Source organism: Cibotium barometz, chromosome 62 (assembly GCF_041138505.1).
Source record: "Cibotium barometz isolate CiBa-2024 chromosome 62, ASM4113850v1, whole genome shotgun sequence".
Classification (NCBI taxonomy): Eukaryota; Viridiplantae; Streptophyta; class Polypodiopsida; order Cyatheales; family Cibotiaceae; genus Cibotium; species Cibotium barometz.
The window spans coordinates 24,974,738-24,992,802 of record NC_141107.1 but is presented as its reverse complement, the minus strand read 5'-3'; the positions used below and the strand labels follow the sequence as shown (position 1 = coordinate 24,992,802).

The 18,065-nt window shown below is 39.4% G+C and overlaps 1 protein-coding gene across 1 annotated transcript; it reads right to left on the bottom strand.

The window, feature by feature from the left end:
* Positions 1-13,743: 13,743 nt before the first annotated feature.
* Positions 13,744-17,504, bottom strand: LOC147604279 (GDSL esterase/lipase At5g03610-like). The gene is made up of 5 exons (XM_086795223.1): positions 17,289-17,504; positions 16,572-16,760; positions 15,803-16,056; positions 14,941-15,247; positions 13,744-14,084 (listed from the first exon to the last, which is right to left on the bottom strand). The coding sequence occupies exons 1-5, from the start codon at positions 17,341-17,343 to the stop codon at positions 13,879-13,881; spliced, it is 1,011 nt and encodes a 336-aa protein (XP_086651349.1). The 5' UTR covers positions 17,344-17,504; the 3' UTR covers positions 13,744-13,878.
* Positions 17,505-18,065: the final 561 nt, after the last annotated feature.

Genomic DNA, 18,065 nt, shown 5'->3' with positions numbered 1-18,065 from the left:
CATAAGTGGAAAGTGACAATGGATGAAGAGATTGTTGCTCTTCAAGAGAATCAAACTTGGGATCTCACACCATACAAGGATGACACCATACAAGGATGACATGAAGATGTTTACATGAAAATGGGTTAATAAGATCAAATACAACTTGGATAGAAGTTTAAATAGGTCCAAGGCAAGACTTGTTGCCAAAGGACATGGACAAACTTATGGAGTAGGCTATGAAGAAACTTTTTCACCTGTTTTTTCAAAGATGGCTAACAATGGTGAGAACCATCATCGCTTTAGGAGAAAATAAAGGATGGATATTTCATCAAATGGATGTGAAGAATGCCTTTCTCAATGGTTACTTGAAGGAAGAGGTTTACGTGAAACAACTTGAAGGATATGAAGATCTTCATCATCCACCACATGTGTGCAATTTAAAGAAAGCTTTATATGGATTAAAGCTAGCACCTCGAGCATGGTTTGATAAATTCTTAAATTATTTGAGAAATATTGGATTCAACAACAATTATGCATATCCTTCACTCTTTGTAAAGATATAAAGAAGAAATATTATATTTTTGGTGCTTTTTGTGGATGATCTTATTTTGACAGGGAATGATGAAGAAGAGAACATAGAAGAAAAAGCACAACTTTGGGCAGAATTCAACATGAAGGTCTTGGGAGAGTTAAGATATTTCCTTGGAGTGGAAATTATCTCAAAGGAAAAGAAGCATATATGCTTTCACAAAAAAAGTATGTCATGGGCATGTTGCTTCACCATTGAAAGGGAATGATGAAGAAGAACACAGAAGAAAAAGCACAACTTTGTGCATAATTCAACATGAAGGTCTTGGGAGAGTTAAGATATTTCCTTGAAGTGGAAATGATCTCAAAGGAGAAGAAGCATATGTGCTTTCACAAAGAAAGTATGTCAGGGGAATGTTGAAACAATATTGTTTGAAAAATTGAAAACATATAGCTACACCATTGCAGGTGAATTTGAAGCTTGAAGCAGACAAAAGAATCAATATTTGAAGATGAAACCTTGTATAGACAACTTATTGAAACCTCATTTATCTAACAATTAAATTAAAAGGGTAAATATTGCTCATGTAGTTGGAATGGTAAGCCAGTTTACACAAAGTCCAAGGAAACCTCACATGGAGGAAGTGAGAAGAATATTGAGAATTATCAAAAGTATGGTGAATCATGGACTTCCCTATTGGTGTGAGTATGAGTTTAAATCTCATACATATTGTGATGCAGGCTGGGTAGGTGATCCATCGACAAAAGGAGAAGTAGGCTCAATTGGGAATTATTTTGTTTCTTGGACATCAAAAAAACAACCGATAGTAGCCTTGAGTACTATAGAGGCATAGTATAGAGCTTCAGCATAAGCAACTTGTGAAATTGCATAGATGTAGCAACTCTTAGCAATCTTGGAGATAACCTTCCATTCGGTTGGTAAAGAATCCGGTGTTCTCATAGGAAACACATTGAGGTAAATTATCACTTTGTGAGAGAAAAAGTTCTACAAGGACAAGTGGATCTAAGGTTTGTAAAGACTAAAGACTATATTTTGCAGATGTCTTCACCAAAGCATTGGCAAGAGAGAAGTTTGAAATTTTTTGAAGACTACCTGGAGTTGAAGGTATGACTATCACCTCAACTTGAGATTGAGGGGGAGTGTGTCAAAGTGTTAAGGGCATAGGAACATACTCTTAGGTAGAATTATTTGACATGTTTTGAAAATAGCAAAAAGCATGTTTTAAATTTTTAAATAAAAGCTAAACACTTTTTAAGATAGATATATATATATATATATATATATATATATATATATATATAAAGGGATTTTTCCAATCATAATAGATATGGAGAAAAAAAAATTAGAAGAATCTCTCTTTAACATTCTTCTCATCACAGGCCAGCAGCATCGGTGCCTCTACTAACAAGCACTATATTGCTCAAACCCCACATTGATTGTGTGTTCACATGGATCAAAGGAAAAGACAAGAGTATCTCATTTGTTGAAATACTCGGTGGTGGTGAAGATAGGGCTCACGGAGGTGCCGGAGTCATAGATGAGGGGCAAGTAGAAAGGGTCGTCACCCATGGGACATATAATGCCAATAATACACGAGCTTGATATTTAGCACGATAATGCCAATAATACATTAGCTTGATATTTAACACAGTAAATTACCTGTAATATCAATTACACTAGCATGGCCCCAAATGAATATACTAATAACACTAGCTCACCAGTATTAATGTGTGGTATCACCCAATGATACCAACTACCATAGCATAGTACAATGGTATCATCTCAAAAGTCCTTGAGCAAACATGGAGTGGAATATCTAACACTTAGGGCCTTTCCAAACCTTAATCAAAGCCTTGACAATAAGTGGGTGCCTAATGAGTTATTGGGTGTGGACACCCAAACTTATAACTGGCTTGTATATAAGTGAATTTCTCTAATGAGAAAGGAAGATTCCCTTGAGTATTGATTGAGAGTGTGCTCTCTCCTTGTGCTTATGTGAGAGTGATCATGTGTGAGAGTTCTACCTTCTTACCCTCTTGGTCTTGCTAGTGATAGAGAGCTATTTTCTTTCTGCGGTGGAGCACGGTCTTGGAATAATGGCGGGGAGTGCCAAGCTCTACATAGAAAATTCTCGTGGTGACCGTGGGAGGTGGGTCTTTGGATCAAGGGTTTTTTGAAAGAAGACGACAAATTTGAAGTTGTATAGGTGAGAAATTGTCAGATGAGGAGTTGTCAATCAAGGAGCTAACAAATTAGAGGCTGGTCAAGTCAAGAACTGACAAATCTCAGTCAGTTTGAATCATCTGAATTTGTTTTGAGTCATATACAATTAGACTAGGAGCTAGTCAAGACTAGTGTTCTGAATCAGTGCTGACTGGATCAATGTTGATAGAAACATAGTGCTGATGGAAGGAGGAAGTAATAGATTAATGCTGAGACAAACATAGCTGACTGAAGGAGGAAAAGATGGGTCCAGAGCTAACTGAATCAAAACTATTTGAAGCAAAGGGTGTTAACATCTAACAACGTCAAATGCAGGATCGGTCCAAATTAGGGTAAGAGTCTAAAAGGGTTTAGAAATAGTCTGAATCAAGAATATGTTTAGATCAAGAGCTGTTGAAATCAAGAAAAGAGTTTGAAGAGGTTTAGGAGCTGACTGAATCAGAAAGGTTTCCGAATCAAGAGCTGTCAAGAGGTGTCCATAGCTGCATTTAAGCAAAGTCCAATGAGCTAAAGAGAGGCAAGCCAAGATCTTCAAGTTGTGTGTTTGTTTTATTTGGTGTTTGTGAATGGTGCCTTGTATACCTGATCTCATCTTGCCTTCCTACAATGCTAGCTAGTTGTAGCTAGTATGGGAGTTGGAAAAGCTCATAGACTGGTGTCCCACTGAGGAAGGATCTGAATTAGGTATAGCTTGTGTGAAGAAGCAGGCATTACGGAGCACAAATATATGCCTACCTATTTGAGGATTCCTTTGTTCTTTGGAGAGGAAGGGGAAGATGCACAAACATTTTTAGAAAATGTGACTACTTCATGTATTCTGAGCAACAAAGATACACCAACAGATAGCAGGACTACCTTGGTTTAGTTTGTGGCTTGCTTGGAAACATCATTGCCTTCCCTTTGTTACTGTCCCTATTTCTTATTTTTCATTTTTTGCTCTTAGGGGATTCTAATGTGAAAAAGAAGTCATGGACAGGGATGCCTAATCTTGCAATCGCTTGTCTTGTGCCCTTATCACACGAGATATATAATGGAACTTCCTTATCTTTGTCTAAAGAGGACGACTGAAATGTCACACTAACAATTCTCAACCCAGTATAGATGATGCCATATTCATTAGAGGATTTGGATTTGCTAGCTCAAGTGGGAAATCACTACTCAAATGATTAATGCCACACTTTGTAAACCAATGGTGGGTTAGACTATTTGATGATTAATGCCACACTTTTAGGATGATTATCATCAAATAGTCAGCCACTTTGTGAGGGTCTTGACATCTAAATCATGCTATGGGAGCCCACCTTGGTGCATTGATGTCTCTTCCTTGGTAAGCTCGTGCATGTTGTCAATTGGTAACATCACTCAGGAGCCCACCTTGGTGCATTGATGTCTCTTCCTTGTCAAGCTCGTGCATGTTGTCAATTGGTAACATCACTCAGTCAAAGTATTCCACATAAAAATGTGGAGGGTTAGGAGGTTCTTCTATAATAGGCCCAATAGTCTAATAGGAGCTATTGTTCGTGTAAGGCTGGAGGAGGTGGTGACAATAGAGGTGGAGTCTCTATGTCCCTATAAGGTTTCCTAATGATGATTGGGTTCCTCTTGGCATAGGCTACATCATAACACTGGGAGGTGGTGTTGGCAAGGCTAATGGTTGAGGAAAAGTTGACATCCCCACCATTCTCATCATTCTTTGGGCATGGCAGCAGTTAGATGATTCATGACCTTCTATAATGCCCACTCAACTGATTCATGATTTCCATAACATTTATAGTATCCACACTACTAATTTTATCTTACTCTTAGAATTAGATATTCATGAGCCATGTGGTTACTTCTACAAGCAGCACACCACATCATTTTGGGACTAAGAGCCAAATGAGGATGGCCAATCTCTCTAGGAGTTGCTTTGAATACCCTCTATTGTCCTTTGATCATATCATTTGCTATGTCTTTTTCACTCTTGGGCTCTTCCTCCTTCCTTGAATCATGGCTTGCGATCGTGCACTTAGTTTTGGCTTATGGTTCTAACATTAGGATATTTCTCGAGGGGGTGCGTGTGAAGTTATCATTTTTTACGTAAAAGGGGGTGTGTCGGCAAAAAAAAAGACTCTGGAAAACACCCCTGTTTGGAGACTCGTGTCTCCTAAACCGTGAATCCGATGAAGGCGCCCTAGTGGTCATCGGAAAGCCGACATCGAGCTCTTCAAATTTGGGCCGTTCGAAGTCAAAATCGATCGTTTTGGCCTTCAACCAGTAGCCTCAACATTTGACCTAGAAATCGAGGCAAAAAAAAGTCCAAAAAATACTAAAAATCATAAAAACTGTGCGAAAATGATTTCGAACAATATTTGGGCTACTTTTTGAGGGTCTAAACGATAAAATCACGAACGACTCTCAAAGAGAAAGTTTTAGTACTCCAAAAATAATACAACTCTCATACAAAGTTTTTCCAAATTCCTTTTGGGATACCTTAAAAAACGTGCTGCAAAACAGGGAAAAAATTCTCAGAATTTTTTTTCATCTTGAGACAGTGATGAAAAATAGGTTTTAGGACCTCCTCTTCCATCTAGGAAGTTACCCGCATGCACTTTTTCAGAAAAATATCCCTAAGAGCGTCCATGTTCATGTTAAGTGTAATCACTACGACAATCCCAATCCCCATTGTGCATGTAACGAAAGGCCTTGTGTTAAGTGTAATCACTACGACCATCCCAATCCCCATTGTGCTTTCTGTATTGCATGTATTGTACGTGTCTTAAAGTAGAAACCAAAAGAGAAAATAAACCTTCTAAACCCAATAAAAACAAGGGACAACAAACTATTGAAACCAAGGTTGAAAAAGAGGACAGGGAAAAGGAGCTTGTGAAGGACATAAACCCAAAAGGGGACATAAACCCAAAAGAGCCAAAATCTACACATGATACAAAAGCATCCACTCAAAGGTCACCACTCAAACCACAACACTTGCATGTGCGACATCGAATACAAAGCCCAAAAGAAAATTCAATCTCGTCGCATTGGGAAAACATAATGAAAACCTAACGATCCACGGGAAGTCAAAAGATGAAACAAGTTCTAGTATGCCACTTAGTGAGGATGAAACAAGTTCTGATTCGTCACTCAATGCACTTAATAGACCAATCAAGAAACTAGAACCCACCCAACCACTCCTAATTGAAAATCATGATCATATGCAGAACGCAAAAAGCAAGCTCACGAGAGCATGCTTAGCATGGTTGAGTAGGATCACCAGTTGTGATTGAACCTAATAATGCCAATCCAAAAAAGCAACCAAAATACAAAACCCAAAGGAGTACCACTTCCCCTTTCAAGAGGAAGACATACTCTCTACACAGAAGAGTCATTAGAGACAGATTGCACGAATTATGCGATTGAGAAAGCACGTGAGGAATTCGATGAATCCCTTACGAAATTAAAGCACTTTCTCAAAACTTCAGTTGGAGGAATGCTCTTCTCTCATGGTGAAGCCAACATAACATCCACACTTGCACCTTTAAGGGCTGAACATGAGTTATACCAAGACATAAAGAGGTCCATAGAACGATACTGTGAGGATTCACAAGTTTTCAAATAGAACTCAGTTAGAATTGTCAGAGGACCAAGTGTGCCATTACACATTGGATACTCTTGAGAGACAAAGCTGAGAGCCAAAAAGAGGGTGAAAGTAAACGGGAATATGAAACAAAAACGGGATCTGAAGCTAAAACACAAACTGAAACATCCATGGTTTCTCTTGAACATTCTATCATGGTATGGTTAGATTTTCCTACAGGCAATGATGTTAAGCATAAACATTGATGAGCCCTCGAGCTACTCATAACATCATGAACAATAGACACTTGGGTGTCATTGGGACAACCTAAACTAATCCCTATAGACAATGGTCTTGCAAGGGGAGCCAATGGACAAAACATTGAAGGTCCTAATTACTTTAGCTATGCTACTCAAACAATCGGTGGAGATGTGGAATTTACATTCCATGTTACCCTAGATTCCCTTAAGTATGATGTCATCCTTGGTGGAACTTGGATATGTGAATCATTGTATTCAATTGATAAATCCATGCAAATAGTCACCTTGCACATTCCTAATCTACAGGCATTGTACAATTGCTATTACGGGAGGAAGAGACCTTGGAGGAGGTAGAACTTCTAACATATCTTACTGAAAAGATCCCTAGGATTCTGGTTGGATTGAAACTTTCCAATAAAATCACCACATCTCAAGAACAGCTTTATCCAACACGAGAACACAATCTCATGACCCTCGAGTTATGGGATTTGTTAGGTCAACCAATACTTAAGGCTTGTCCTAAAAGAATTCCCTTTACACAAGACTTGAACATGCCATGTTTGGGGTACTTTGAACATATAATGTATATTGAAACAAACCCCCTTACTTGCAAGTTTTTTGTGGTTAAGTATGTGTTGGAAGTGGATTTGATCTTGGGGTATAAATGGACTATTTCTACCTAAACACCACTGTGCTTTTGCCACCAGCGATAGGGTCATCCTCCTGATGGATGGTCAATGGCACAAAGTTGACAATACTATATTGCAAGGAAGAGGATCCAACCCTAATGGGTTTCTATGATGCTGAACGCAAAAAGTTACAAGCCTCTTCCCCGAAAACCCCTCTACACAATGACCTACCATCTGTGTCAAATACGACCAACTCTGATAAAGCATCTACTCCTTTAACCCCGTCCTTACCAACGAAGTTCAATGTCAAAACCTCTCAGCCAGCAGCTATTCCTCAAACAGTTTCCCATGCGCAACCATCTATCTTTGACAAGGAACTCAAAGGAAAAGCCCTGGAGCCAACACCTATTTATCAACAAACCTCACCAAAAGAGATGACAATATACACAAAAGCCTCATCATTGATAGCCATTCCACAAGAGACTCTAGCCTCATCATCGTCAAAAATACCCATGATTCTCAAACCTGCAGCCTGAATGCCAACCAATGTGAAGGAGGGCCCAAAACCTTCCACTTCCACCAAAAGGAAAAATCCACCAAGGCAACACAAATCAAGGTAATCTTAATGGTATCAAAATGTGGGTGGAAAAGTAGCTACTTGTTGCTCAAGGCTACTACAAAGGTGCTAATCAAATTTGGGTGCCTCGACAGCCAAAGCCTCTTCCTCTACGTAGCACTCAGAGGCCAAGAAAAAAGAGAAGTACTGCACAACACTGCCCACAAAAGCCTATGCGAGTTCCTCAAAGAACTCCACCAAGTCAACAAGTGTGGGTACCAAAAAAATTACTACAAGCACAGGGTACTATCAAAGTAATACCAAATCTTGGATTCCCAAGCAATCACAAAGTCCCCTAAGCTTGCACAAACAAGTAAGCCTCAACACCAAAAGCATCAACCACCAGTTTATAATGTACATCAAAGATGGGTGCCTGTGCATGTGCTTCAACAACAAGGATACTATGATAGTAATCCCATCATATGGTTGCCAAAATCGAACAACCGACTTCAACCCCAACAACTTCACCTAAAGTTCGACAAGAATAAAGGCCCAAGCAACACCAAGCAAGACAGTCAACCACTCTCGTGCATTCAGCAGTGCATTCAGCACCTACATAAGAGCTTGTGTGTTCAAGTAACCCCAATGGTAACCAACCAGCGGTCTTACCTACCGCCCTGATAACATTTGAGCCAAAAAATCAAGAATTAATTCCCACGTCTATAAACGGAGACTTATGAGCGCATCAAAGATAAACTCACAATGCTCTTTTCACCCCTCTGCATGTGAAACATAAATGCAAAAGCTATGCAAAAGCAGACATAAGAACCTATTCTCTAAAAAAGGAGAGTAGCCACAAGAACCTATTGCTCGCAAGGTGGTAACCCAAAAAAAAAAAAAAAACACAAACACAAACACAAGGGAGTTACACATTGGGCCTACCTAGAAGTGGTAGAATATCACAAGCAATTCCTGAGGATCTTCAATAGCCATTATATTTGGTTAATCTTATTGCTTACTATTCTTTTGGCTAAGATAATGTAGCAGCTGCTCCATGAGTACATATCCATACTCATGCACTGGAGGACATTTGCACCAAACATCACCACCGACAACTTCTAGGTACATCTCTGGATGGGGGGGCCATGGTGGGCAAAAGCCTAGTCAATGGTACAACCCATCGCCTGGAATCCCTTCAAATTACAAACTTTTCCAAGCGACGCTACCATCTTCACAAATCAATGATCTCAAATCCTTAGTGAATATATCTATATTAACCTCCCAAGTCAACATAATATCTCTTGGATTTTTGAATGAACTCTATCTTTGTACAAAGTCTTTGTATGCTTGCTCTGCAGGCTTTTTACAGATTCTTCCTTCCCATGCAAGTATTTTGAATTTGTTGAAAAGCCTTCAATTTTGCTCCAAGCCAATAACCTTTGAGAAAAATCAATTTCTTGATTTTTCTTCAAGTCTCCATGACCCAAATTCAATACTTGAATTTGCCGTGCTCTAATACCACTGTTATAAGGACCAAGGTACATGGAGAATTGATTATTCCATAAATTAATAAATCACAAAAAATATATCAAAGATATCATAGCATAACATCAAAGAACACAAGATTGGGTGCAATCTCCCCCCTCATGCGTGTCGCTCCACTTTCACAACATGAGTATTTAGAGAATTGTATTCATAAAAATAGTCCAAGAGGGACTAATAATAGTTGAGCGTACAAATTAGGCTTGGTTTTTCCACTTTTGGGTATTGATTTACAGATTATTAATCATATGAAAGTTCCTAAGGTTTGTACATATAAAAGCCTTTGTCCAAATATAAATGCTATTGGGCCTTTACACGTGAAATAACTTTGTGCACACTCACATATATATATAATAACCTTGTGCACATTCGCACATTCCATTAAGCTGATTTCTGCACACATTAATTCAAGATCATTATGCATCAAAAACATAATAAAATATATACTTGTAACAAAATCAAGGCCTTTGTTCTTGCTTCTGGCTCCATCTATTATCCATCTCAATGAGAACTTTTTTATGGCTTCCGAGACTATGTTTCGACGATGGGTTTATTCTAGCTTCTTGCTTCGACGACAAGTGCAAAGACGCTAACCTCTACGTCTGATGATCCTCTTGCGCTAGCTCTTTTGCAAGACAAGATGTTTCTATGTAGACTATCCTCGAGCCTTGGAGAGCCTTGCTTGTCATCGCAGCCAATCTCGCCTTCTTTTTGCACACATAAAGCTGTCACATCTTTCGTCCATTGCACATAGATTAAGTACTAAGCCTTAATAAATCTTTACACATAAAGCTTTAAACAATCTTTTTCTCCCTAAAGGAAAGTAAGTTTAAAGCTTTGCGAAAAGCTTCGAACTTCTCTCGTGATGAGTGAGCCTTCGTGAACAAATCTACCAACTGTCCTGTATTAGCACATAAGTCAAGCTGATTTCCCTTACAAAGCATCTCTCCCTGACATAACATTTGATAGTGCACTGGTGTCATATCCCTAAAAGGTAACTTATGCACGAGATCTAAATACTTAGTTGCTTGTGTATTTATCTAAATATAGCTAGTGTGGCCCGTAGTGTAGGGATGTCATTATATATGTAGTCTTGGTGGGAGTGATGCCAAAATTGTTATCTTCTCCTTGTTAAGTCGGGAAACATCGTATCGACATCACCTACTATATCGTCTCTAGTACAAGCTAGGGCGAGAGAGAGAGAGAGAGAGAGAGAGAGAGAGAGAGAGAGAGAGATATTAAAACTGTCATTTATTTCACTTTCATGTGATTATAATACCAGTATTCTTTTTTGGCACAAAGAAATATATTGTAGCTTGTGGATATTCTAGTCATTGCTCATAAAAGCACAATGCATTAGTGTTCACCGGTTTGCTCACCACCACCTCAGTTTCCTTTCTTGTTTTGTGTAGCTCATAGAAACCCACCAAAAGATTTCTCACTCTTGAGAAGACTTTCACAAAATCCTTTCACAAAAGCCTTCCAGGTGATCGCCTTTCCTGTTTTTGGGTCTTACGCAGGCAGCCTGGAGCTGTCCGTGACATCTCTAGAGCGGCCTAAGAGTTGTCCTCCTTGCTTGTATCGTCGCCTACTCCTCAATGACATCTCTGCAACGGCGTGTTGTAATTAATTGACCTTAAGACAATTCGAACATTAGGATTAGCATTTATATGCAAGAGAATATGGACCTCTTTCGTTGCAAAAGCCAAGGAGGTTGACGAGGCGAAGGCGGGTGAGGACGATTACAAGGCGATAGCGTACGGCCGATGCAACGATTCAGTTTTAGGAAAACCTTAATATCAAAGGTTATCCAAACTTAGTTAGAAATGAGTACCATTAATTAATTGATTTTCTTTTTCTACTCATTATAGGTCCCTATTTATGATTGGCAAAATCCCTTTATATACATGTCTTGAAAAGGATAAGCTTTTCCGAAAAAAAGTTAAACCCATAATAAATAATTCTACCTAAGAGTATGTTCATATGCCCTTAACACTTTGAGCTTGCACCCTTTTAACAAAGAAGACGTCTTAATTTAGGGACCATGGTTAGTTTGGCTCCTCTATTGTCTCGTGAGAGAGCGCACTCTAGAAAAGGGGAGAGAGCTATGGCGGAGGAAGATTACACACTCAATTGAATAACTCTATCTGCTCTTCCACCCTCTTAGAGCTCACCACATGCCTAAGCAAGAAAGGCCTCATTGACCTCCCAAGAGTTCAAGCCATCATACTCGAAGGTGATCATACCATTGCAAAGTGTTTCAAGCTCTTTGATTTGATCCGTATGCTTGGCCTATCACATTTAAACCCTTTGGCCACCCCACAGTCTCTTGGTCCCAAGGCTCTATCTCAAGGCCTCATTGGTCATTCTCATCCCTCTTGCATACTGGTTCCAACATAATAATCACTTTCTTCATCCCCATGCTTGAGGGCGGTATCATTGCAAATGGGATGCCCTTGCAAGAAAGGGGCAAGGGATGACCACAAGCTTTATGTACATTGTGACAACATGAAATAGAATTTAGAGATGAGCATGCAAGTGTAGATGAAACTTGAGAGAAAGAGAATTCTATGGATATTGATCACTATGGAGTAGTTTCCTTTAAAAATAGATAGTATCACATCACAATCTCTCATGATAATAAGTGATAGAAGAGGCATTATGTCTCTACACAACATCAAACTACATCAGCCCACATGGAACTTAAATAGGGAAGGTTATATTCTTTTTTCTTTCATCTTTTATTGACACTTGATCATTTGCTTAATTTTTATTTAATCGTAATTTTTGAGATGAAAATTTTTAAGAAATATAATATTTATAACTTACAATATGTTAATGTTTAAAAGAAAGAATAAAGCAAAGACCTATGACTAAATCAAGGCATGTGCACATCCTTGTCAAGTATAAACTATGAATATCCTTGACAAGTATAAACTTAGAATGACCATAGTAACTAACCTTTGGCCCAAATAAAATGTATGTTTGAATATTATTATTTTTCAAGTGTTGAGAAGCCTAAACTTTAGGAAAACACAAACTCATCATGCTAGTCTAATGTCTCGTGTGTATCTTCTAGATGCAAAATAAGATACATATTGGAATATTATTTGCTATCAAGATCAAAGACACTCGACATTTAAAAGTGTGATTAGACAATGATGCACGTGGTTCACACGACTAGCCCACTGATAAGTGTTACTTATCATCCTTTCACATTGAAAGAAACTTAGAATATTAAACTTGTCGTTTTTCTTGACGTCGTATATTATTATGGAATGAGATATATGTTACGGAATTTGACTAAACCAGTCAGAATATTCATACGGATAAATTCAACACTTGACCATAGTTCTCATCACTTTCTTTCACCAAGACAGTTAAATTATTTACCATGTACAATTCGTCTTATTTGAAAGATCATCCATAGTCAATTGAACATTCACTCCAAAAAGATGCTTGGTGCATGCCTAAGTAGATTATCCATACTTGTCTAGACCTCATCAACTCATATAAGAAAATGTTGCTAACCTAAGCAAGAGAGATGTTTGAGATATTCTACTCTATGGTTAATTAGGGAAGATGTCATACCATGTTGATAGTTGGTATCATGGGTGATACCACATTAATCTAAATAGGCTAATATTATTAATAAATCCATTTGGAACCATGCTAGTATTATTAATAGTGGATGATTTACCATATTAAATAACAAACTAGTGTATTATTAGAATAATCATAAGGGATTAATTGTTCAAGAGTGTCCAATTAATTGTTCGAGTGACCAATTAATAGCTCTAATCAATGTGCTTAATGCTGAATCAATCCTTAATCTACTTTATTAAACCCATGAAGGTATCATCTTCCACTTACATTAATGCTTCAGAATTTAGAACATTTCGCCTTTAGCATAGTTGGAATTGGATTGAAAGGAAATTGCAGAGGTACTTGTTACATTAGCTTAGATGCTTTTAATAGATATAACCCACTTCAAGTTTCTTTAGATGCATATAACTTCCTTGGATTTAAGACACTTTCATTCCAATTCTTAATTCTCACGTGCACGAAGCTGACATACGAAGACTCCATACAGATTCATGATTATAAGAATGTGCATGTAATTCCTCTCGCGCGTGTACATAAGAGTATCAAAAGCGAAGCTATAAAAAGCAAAGCAAACTAGTAAGCATTCATTTGTTCTATGGAGACGTGCAAAAAGCACCTTCAATCATCTCTTCATCAAGGTCGTAGGATCAATCAACTTGCTCCTCACATGAAGGACACTGCCTTCAAAGTGACTTAAAAGGGCTACATGTGTATTAACCTATACACGCTACATGCCAAAAACTCTTTTTTTTTTTTTAAGGCTACATGTGTTTAAACTAGAACCATGGTCATAGTTGCTTTTTGATGAATGTTTAAACTAGAACGATGGTCATAGTTGCTTTTTGATGAACGTCACCAGTTTTTTACCATTTTCGCCACAAAATTTCTAAATTTTTTTGAAAATGTCCTAAAAAATTACACTACTGAATATAACCAAAAACCATCAATTTTAAAGAGCAAGGGTGTCCGTCCACTCAGTTGAAGGAATCAAAGAGGTTCTGGTAGTTCTGAGTTACGGCGTCCCAGCCAGCTTGCGTAGGGTGGGCCCCGTCCCAAAAGAACGTCTTCGTGGAGTCCGGACAAATCTTGTACAAGGGCTTGCCGGCCCCATCCAGACTACCACACCCGGCCCCCTTCTCGGTCCCTTGGCAACACGACTCCAACATGCCCTCCGAAAAGCCTGCAAAGCATTAACTCGCCACAAAACACAAAAAATGTGTATGATTGATTGAGAGAGACAGAGAGTGTGAATATGTGGAGAGGGAGAGAGTGTGTGTATATGTAGACAGGGAGAAAGAGTGTACAGAGAGAGCATGTAAGGATGAATGTATGAACGTGCGTAGAGTGTGGGTGTGAGGATCCCATAGCTAGTAAGCATGGCTGTGTGTGAGAGAGAGAGAGTGCATGCGCATGTAAAGAGGGACAAGGGACATTGCATGTATAGATTTGCAGAGGGCTGGGTTGCAGCCATGTGTGGTTAAGGTGGCGACCTTCCTTCACACCAGACTGAGTTCCATTGTGTGTTCCTCCCTCGGGGAACAAGGGATAATGATTCGTGTACGTGAGAGAGTCGCCAGTGGTTAAGGTGGCGACCTTCCTTCACACCAGACTGAGTTCCATTGTGTGTTCCTCCCTCGGGGAACAAGGGATAATGATTCGTGTACGTGAGAGAGTCGCCATATATTTGGAGCCAAAAGGGACTCAAAGGAAGCTCTTGTCCAGATCCACCATAAGCGTGCGTGGATGCCAGAAAGAGAGTGTGTGTGTGTGTGTGGGTGGGTGGGGGGCATGTAAAGATAGATGTGTCTGCATGCATGTAGTGATAGAGAGGGGCACATGGAAAGGATGAAGTACGGATGTGCACGAATGGCACATGGCAAGGAAGGATGGATGCACGCACGCACGCACGCGCGCATTCATGTGAGCAGGAGGGGCACATTGCAGGTAACGTGCATGTGTATGTGTGTGTGTGTAGTGCGAGAGAGAGAGGGCGAGCGAGAGAGAGAGAGAGAGAGAGAGAGAGAGAGAGCTGTCACCATATTTGGAGCCAGCTGAGAGAACTCCAAGAAAGCTTTTGTACTGATCAAGGAGGATGTATTTGGAGTTGCGCCCTCTAAAGGTTCGGAGGTTGACGAGAGTCTGCGAGAGGAATCGGTTGTGTACCGAGCTCAGCACATTATCTGTTCTGCTGCAGTTCTCCATGCTCTTGGGCATGGTAATGAAAGGCAAGCACCCTGCTGGCTCCAAATTAGTCACAGCAAACCTCCTAAACCCAAGCTTGTGCAACCTTGTCAATTCAATTGATATCCGGCTCACCACCTTTGATATGAGAAATGGTATACCCTACAATCACATATCCCACATTAGTAATGTTTAACCCACAATCTTTCACTAAACCAAGTGTTATCTTCACAGCATAAAGGCCTAACATGCCCCTTCCACACACCTATGGTTTTTAATAAGGCTTAAACCACAATCTTTAACAAAACTAAGTGTCTACTGTAAGCTCCACCACATAGGTTTTCCCTAATCCACAACTATAATTCAGATTCTGGTCTGGATAGAAACAGCCTACACCATATACCCTACTACTACTGCTTTTAATTAAAAATGAAGTGCTCTTTAACTAACACAGTCAATGTTTAATTAAAAGTAAAGGAGGACTATATAAGTGATCTATGATTAACACAGTCAATGTTTAATTAAAAGTAAAGGAGGACTATTTCTTACCCCGTTTATCTAATCTAACCCTCAAAACCTCATAAATTGAAGCTAGATGAGAGAAAGGCCACCAACACACACTATCCAAAGCAGGTCAGGTTCTGGTACCTGATTGAGCTAATCCTAATACAATCAAAAGTTAATTTAAACTAACAAAAATGGCTCGACGTACACTACCCTAACACCGAATTTCTGGATGTGGACGCTGTAATCATTTCCACCATAGACGAAAAGCAGTAGAGAGTTTGCATAATCCACTGGCTTGCCCTTTGACAGCTGCTCAAACTGGTCTATTTGGTTGCTGATGTTGGTGTACTCTGGGCCATACGTGTAGAAAACTCCACTCCCACCATATGCAAAGTTCACCCCTGTTGCTGGCATCTCCTTCACTTGACTGAATGGCACAGGAGAAGGTAGGTTGACAAACTTGGCTGCATCACCAAACCGTCGTAACACACTTAATTACGTGCCAAATTAAGAAAACTCACTTCAATTGACATCCATTCCTATACATATAAACACTCCTTCAATGAATCCAAATGCTGACTTAATTCATGACACACCTTGCCTCTCAATTCTAATATATATTGCCATGCATGTGCAAGCTCTTTCAATGCATCTAAATGCTGGCTTAACCGCAATTATTGGAAAGTTGTATCGACATTTTGACTTAATTAAAAGCAATACTCTGATTGTAAGAACGGTTAACTAATGGATCCAACTGCTACCTAGATGACAAGTATTACTTCTAGAAAGGAGGAGATTAAGGTTAATTATATCATGTTAGGACCTCATAACACCCTATCTTAAGATGCTTCGAGGCACAAATTTGAAGGATATACACAAACTCTACCGGGATCCAGCAAACAATTTTCAAATAAAACTGATTAAGGTCTAGAAAAGGCGAAAAATAACCCACAAATATTTAAGCTTTGTTAAAGGCTACCAATGTAATCTGTGAGCACAAATCCATCTGAGAAGCGGCCAGTTGGGTTTCCAGGCCAAGTGTGGCCATAGGGGACTTTCCAAGGCTGCCACACTTTGGGGTTCTGCTTGTCATGGTTGCCAGTGTCTGCATAGGAGTCACCAAACACAAAGATAGAGGGAGGCTTTACCCCCTCCACGCCAGCATCACCTGAAATAATATATATTAGTAAACATTACAGAAATTAACGGTAATATCCAAGAGCATACCATGCCTAAACGTAAATCAAATCAGTCGTCTCCGTTATAATAAGAATAATCGAATCAGCAGCTTGAGCTATCCACACACACTCGAAGAATCGATGGATGCATAACTTAAAGAACAAGATTATCAATAAATACTGGAAAATGCAGAAAAACCTGACATGAATGTACATATTAAAATGCCGAAAAATCATTGGAATGAGTTTAGAAACAAGTGCTTAACATAAGCCTCAAATATAGCCTTGTTAGTTGCAGCTTCCCATAGCAACAAGATCAATAAATGTTAACAAATCAAAACATTTGTAAGCCAAGGTGGGTTCAACCACCACAGAGAAGAAAAGCATAAGAATCAAATGACAAAATTACTGGATAAAGACCACATAAAATGAAGCATAGATTAAGAATAATGACAAATAGTTAAGAAGCAAATTGGAAAATGCATAATAGCATCGAGAAATTGACAGGTAGCTCACACCTTGGAAGTAGAAGACTGTGCAGGAAAGCAAGGCAATGAACATGGTTTGCCGCATGTTGGGTTTAGTCAGCAGTAGTCTGTCAGAGTATGTGCCCTGCTTGCATAGAAGAGAGAAGAGGCCAAAGGCGTCCTCCCTATGTTATGGTAAAGCCCATAAAAGCTAGGTTTGCCACCCTCATAACTCAACCGCACAAGGCCAGTAAGGCTTTTTAGCGAGTCTCTATGATGCGCGCCAATAAATCCAAGAGCTAAAACCAAAAACTAGCCTTTAATTTGATGTTAATTTGTGTTGTTTTGCAAGTGGGTTGGTTGATTATTATGATTAGGGGACGTTAATCTCGGAGTTAATTGTGTATTTATGAAGCTTAGGGAGTTGCGTGGTAGGTGTGAAGATGGACACTGCAAAGACTCCATCAGACTCTCTGCCATCATTTAATGTGGCCTTCACTGCCCAGTCTGTGGGCTTGGGCGGCGTGCCTTGGTTAACTTAACCTTGGGCCTTGGTTATTTTAAACTCTGCTACCACAGTGTCACATTAACAGTTTGCAGGGTGTGACTCCGGTCACATGGGGCAGCGTCCTTCCGGCAAACATCTTTGAGTGAGCCTGACGTGATCCCTTCTCACACCGCAAAAGACAAATTTGAACAAGCATTTTCTTCACTATTTCATCCAAGCACTCCATTTTTATTTTTATTTTTAACATTGGAGTAGTGCTCACGGGAAACCCGCCCTGAGTCTATTTTCAACCGGCTGAAATCTAAATTTCTCGGCAAGAA